At 41.7% G+C, this 4,882-nt stretch overlaps 1 protein-coding gene across 1 annotated transcript in view; it reads right to left on the reverse strand.

Annotated features, from left to right (window-relative positions):
• Positions 1 to 223: 223 nt before the first annotated feature.
• Positions 224 to 4,882, reverse strand: part of SLC45A2 (solute carrier family 45, member 2) — a 14,170-nt gene continuing 9,511 nt past the window's right edge. The window contains exons 5-7 of the mRNA XM_010178720.1: positions 4,408 to 4,531; positions 3,287 to 3,492; positions 224 to 448 (exon numbers count right to left, since the gene is read on the reverse strand). Of these exons, the coding sequence (XP_010177022.1) occupies positions 224 to 448; positions 3,287 to 3,492; positions 4,408 to 4,531 (555 nt within the window). The remainder of the gene's footprint in view (positions 449 to 3,286; positions 3,493 to 4,407; positions 4,532 to 4,882) is intronic.

The following is a 4,882-nucleotide window of genomic DNA, read 5'->3' on the forward strand; positions in this document are numbered from 1 at the left end:
AGGTCAGCAAAAAAAAAGTAATAAAGCAGTCAAAATACAGAAGCTTCCAATCTGAGGCATTAACCAGTTTTATCAAGTTTCCATTTCATAAAGCTCTGGAATTGCAGTTGCTCCAAGGAGGTAAGGGAAGAGGACGTGCCAGCAGTGTCAGCATGGCAACAGCACCAGTGCTACTGACCCAGAAAGAAACATCCCCCTGGGGAGATTTCTTCTTCACACAGGCCTACTCCACGTATCGAACACAAAAAGCAACAAAGCAGCAGCCGATCAGCGCCACCGTGGATGCCGAAATCACAGTGACTGCGCTGCCAGCAACGCTGACCAGGAGCCCTAGGCCCACGCCGAGAATGATCTGGGCCAGCTGGACCATGCAGGTGAGTGCGGCACAGTCAATGCCCTTCCCTCGCCCGTGCTCTCCTGATGGGTCCCCATCCTTCAGCTTCAGGTTCTGCAAACAAGCACAAAACAACACCCAGTTAAATGTGATGGCACCGGTAACTTGCAGAGCTCAACCATTAGGACCCCCAGGTGCAGCAGACACACCAACGGCTCTTCGCTTTCTTTCTGCTTTTTTCTGCCTGTCCCACGGAGGTTACAGAATTAAAACAGAGATTTTACAAGTGATAATGAGTTTTCCAAGCTCTCCCTAAGTTGTCCTGTTTCTCTCATCTGCACTTTCTACCTCTATCCCTTCTCCCAAGGAAAGAATCGGAACTTCATCAGAAAAATTAGCTATTTCCTTAAAGTTGAGGTCTATTTGAGCTCTGGCAAACTGGCATTTCACAGTACAGGACACTCTGTCATGGATAATTTAGCTCCAACCCTCATGGCTGAAGGAGAGCCCCAAAGGCATGTTAAGATGAGTCACACTATGTCTCACACATACAGATCATAATTTGTTATAATGGAGCACTGTGCTCTGAAGTTATGCTTCAAAGCACATATGGGAGCTTAGTACTAAAATCTAAATGAAATGCTTTTATTGCTAGGGAAAAAAAAAGATCTGAAAACAAATGCCCAGACTAGGATTCTTCCATATTACAGAAGACCATTATTAACTACTGTAATTATCTGTACATCTGCTACGATATACATAGCAGAGCAAAAGGCTTCATTTATTATTTGCAAGCATCTTGTATTTAAGCACCCTGTTGGGGTAGTTGGTCACTGGAACAGGTTGACCAGAGGGGTTGTGGAGTCTCCGTCCTTGGAAATATTCAAACCTGACTGGACACGACCCTGGGTAACCTGTGCCAGGTGGCCCTGCCTGAGCAGGGAGGTGGGACTATGTGATCTCTGGAGACCTCTTCTAACTTCATCAGTTCTGCGATTCCCTCCAGGAAGGAAAGACTCGGTTTTGTTGGAAAATTATGTGACAGTTTACATATTTATTTGTTCTTCTTGCATAGGCTGTTAAATGGAGAAGGCTGTATTGTAATATACAAGAGGTTTCCATTAGGTAGGCTAGCTGTGCTGCTGTCTTCTGGTATCCAAATGGTATCCAATGATTTCTTGGTCATCAAGATGCTTTTTGCTTTTCACAGGACCTATTACATTGCCTTTGCAAGGTTACCACAAAAAGCTCAAAAGCACTGGAGACAAACAGTCTCTTCCTAATCCAGTAGACAAAATTGAATTTGAATCCTAGGGAACAATAGCACAGAACAGCAGTTGAAATGGCAGCATTTTAAAATCCAGCACATGATTTTGGTAGAATGCACAGTGAGAAAAATGTCTGCACTTTGTTCTGCAGTCCTTTCACCTGAGTATTTCCAATTTTAGACACAATTTTCTTTTGGAATTATATCTACCTGGCTAGGCTGTGTCCAGTGTTCCCATATGCTAGTCATTCTAACCACAACTACATGAATTTGTAAGTGAATGCAATTTTGCATTTTATGTTTCCTCTTTACTTTTTCTATCTTGTACATTATAGAAGATTTGAGATAAACCTAATTGTGTAATACCAGATCTAACATAGAATTACATATCATTTAACATCTGGCATAGCAAGTGCCATACACCAAACAAGAAACAATCAGTTGTCTTACAAGTAACATTTGAATATATTAGCTTATTAAATATAAAGTTCATGCACACTTCAGGATATTCTATTTCGCTTCTGCCTTGAATAGCTCTGGATCAGAGCTAGACTACAGCTCTGGCTTCACTCCTTCTCTCTGAGTTGGCTGGCCTGAGGTTTGGATTGTGATCTCACCCTAAAGCGGGTTCATTCTCTGTCCTTTGTTATGGTTTTCTAAAACTCTTCATCATGATCATTCTCTGTGAGAAGGAACAGAGAAATTAGCTGAAAAATTAGGAATCAGAGCTATGAAATATTTAATCACATTGAGGCATCCTCCTGGGATTCAATAGAATAATTAAGTTTTCTTGTATTCATCGTTCAGATGGTGATGCTCAGAAGTTGTACCGAAGAGCAGGACATGTTCTCACGGACTTGATCTAGCCCTCTGCTGATCAGAGCAATGTTTCTATGTTTTTTCTTAATTATTCAACATCTTCTTTATTAATTTATTCAAATATCCTCCAATATAATGACAACTTTTCCTAAGTCCTCCCAACTCTCCTTAATCCTTATTTTCCCTAGCTCTCTCACTAACACCTGGGGTAACTTTTCCATTAAAGAGCTCAATACTTTACACGACATGAAGATCCTACTGTGCCCAGTAACACAATACAAAGAACACAAGCTTTTCCAGATTTTCCTTGCAAACAGGATTTCATGCTGTGGAGGACCGAAAACCAACCCCAGACATTTAGAGAGATAATGAGAATGCAGCATATAATTTAATACTAACTATATAAAACTGTTGGTACTTGAATTTCCTATCTATATTAACTAACAGTTTTTGTAACACTTTGCAGTTAAAAATTCTGCCAGCCTTCACAGTGTGGTTATCACCCTTAGGAGCTCAGAAGTCCAGTTCTCAGCTGATACAGCTGGAAGGAAGGATATAAGGCAGGCAGCACTGGAAGGCCACACAAAATGGAGCCCTGTTATCTGCTTACTGCTTGAACACATACAGTGATTGGCTTTGTTTCAGCTGTGATGATACATAATTATTTGTCTCACTGCAGGAACGTTTGGAGAGTTTGGAGCCAGGACCCTAACTCTCCCTGTCAGAAACTTTCCATTCATAACATGTGCCATCATAAATAATCTGAAATTAAAATGAAAAGCTGCTCACCAGTTTTTTTTTCCCAAAATAGACTAAACAGATCCAGACAGATATAAACTTACCCTTCCCTTAGACACTGAACTCACCTCTTCTTCCCTGTGATACTCTGCAATGAGGTGGAATGGCACTGTGTACAACGTGCTGGACATGACACCAAAGAGGGAACATAGAGCCAGAGTGGAATAGACATTGGGAAACAAGCCAATTAATCCAGTACCCAATCCAAAAAGTAGGTATCCAATGAAATAAAGTCCCTTTAATCCTATGTATGGCAGAAGGATTTTCTGCACATCTGTGAAAAGGAAGTGAAAATGCTGGTAAGGCTAAAACAAAACAAATTACATTTCACCAGGGAGTTCCCTTCAGGAACGAAGGAAATAACCTTACTGATTTTGGAAGATGCCACAAATTAACGTAGGTATAAACTTGTCAAAGAATACTTGCTCTCTGTGGGGACAGTTTTATTCTGGAGTAGTCAACTCCAGAGAAGAAATAGTTAACAACCATTCTGGAAGAACTGCCCTCATTGACAACCTCAGACATTTCCGCTGTTTGATTATAATGCGAACTTTTGGCATCAACCCCTGTCTGAGCTGAGCAAGGCACTGCAGAAATGCCTGAGTTAAGAACCAAAGGGGAAAAGATTTCCCTCAAGCCTCCCCCAGCATGCTACTTATTTTAGTTTTCAGATTGCAAGTAGTTCTCTTAATCCAGGGTAAGAGATATGGTGAAATCTACCTAGGGAACAGTGCTAGCATATTTACGCATAATTTTGGAGATCAAGGTTCATGCTTCTGGCAAGAACTTCTACTGCATTGTGAAAGAGTTATTTTATGGGCAATGCAGATGGTGAGAGGCCATCAGAGGGACCTGCGAGCATCTACAGCTGCTGCACTGCTACGTTAAAAAGCATCTCTGAATAGTGCCCACGGCATCCATTTTAGTCTGTCATTTAACTGCAGGATGATTTTCAGTGCTCAGGGTCAGTTCACAAGCAGAACAACGCCTTACTCCCAGAGTGACCCCTCATCATGTGATCAGGAGCCGTTCATGTTAAGATACAAGTTTCTAACAATGTTGAGAAATTTCTTGAAGTTTTAATGTGGAAAAAAAGCCAGTTAATTTGTCATCACTTTATTTTTCAAAACAATGGTAAATAGTGAACAGTTTAAACACTGTTTCAAAACAGAGTGTTGGGAGTACTTACAAGAATAGACTGAGGAAGAAACTGCATTGATGCACAGGCCCCAGCATCCCACCTCTACTCCTGTTTTGTAGGTAAGGTAAAGTGTGGAGTTATGAGGTGCATAAGGACTGCCCCGGTATACAACCTGGAAGAGACCACAAAGATCACAGAAGGCAAAGGATGGACTGCATGTACATAATATCTCCCTCTTACGGGAGCAGGGTACCCAACACAGAGCCTCAACCCTGGCAGGGGAGATAATTAGCACCCAAGAAATCAGGTAAGCAGTGCCCTAACCATCCCTTCACAGTTCTCTAGGTTTCACACTCATTTCTCCCGGATTCTTGCATCCCAGGCTCCTCCTCATTTATTACCCTCTACCACTTCCTGGACTGTCCACTCTACACTGATCTGTTTGCTCTTTTTTCTTCGAGTGTCTTTATTTTCCACTCCCCTTCTCCCTCCACTTTTGCCTTCTTGCCTTAGCCTTTCTTTC

This window comes from Mesitornis unicolor, unplaced genomic scaffold, assembly GCF_000695765.1.
Source record: "Mesitornis unicolor isolate BGI_N332 unplaced genomic scaffold, ASM69576v1 scaffold24252, whole genome shotgun sequence".
In the NCBI taxonomy this organism is placed as follows: domain Eukaryota; kingdom Metazoa; phylum Chordata; class Aves; order Mesitornithiformes; family Mesitornithidae; genus Mesitornis; species Mesitornis unicolor.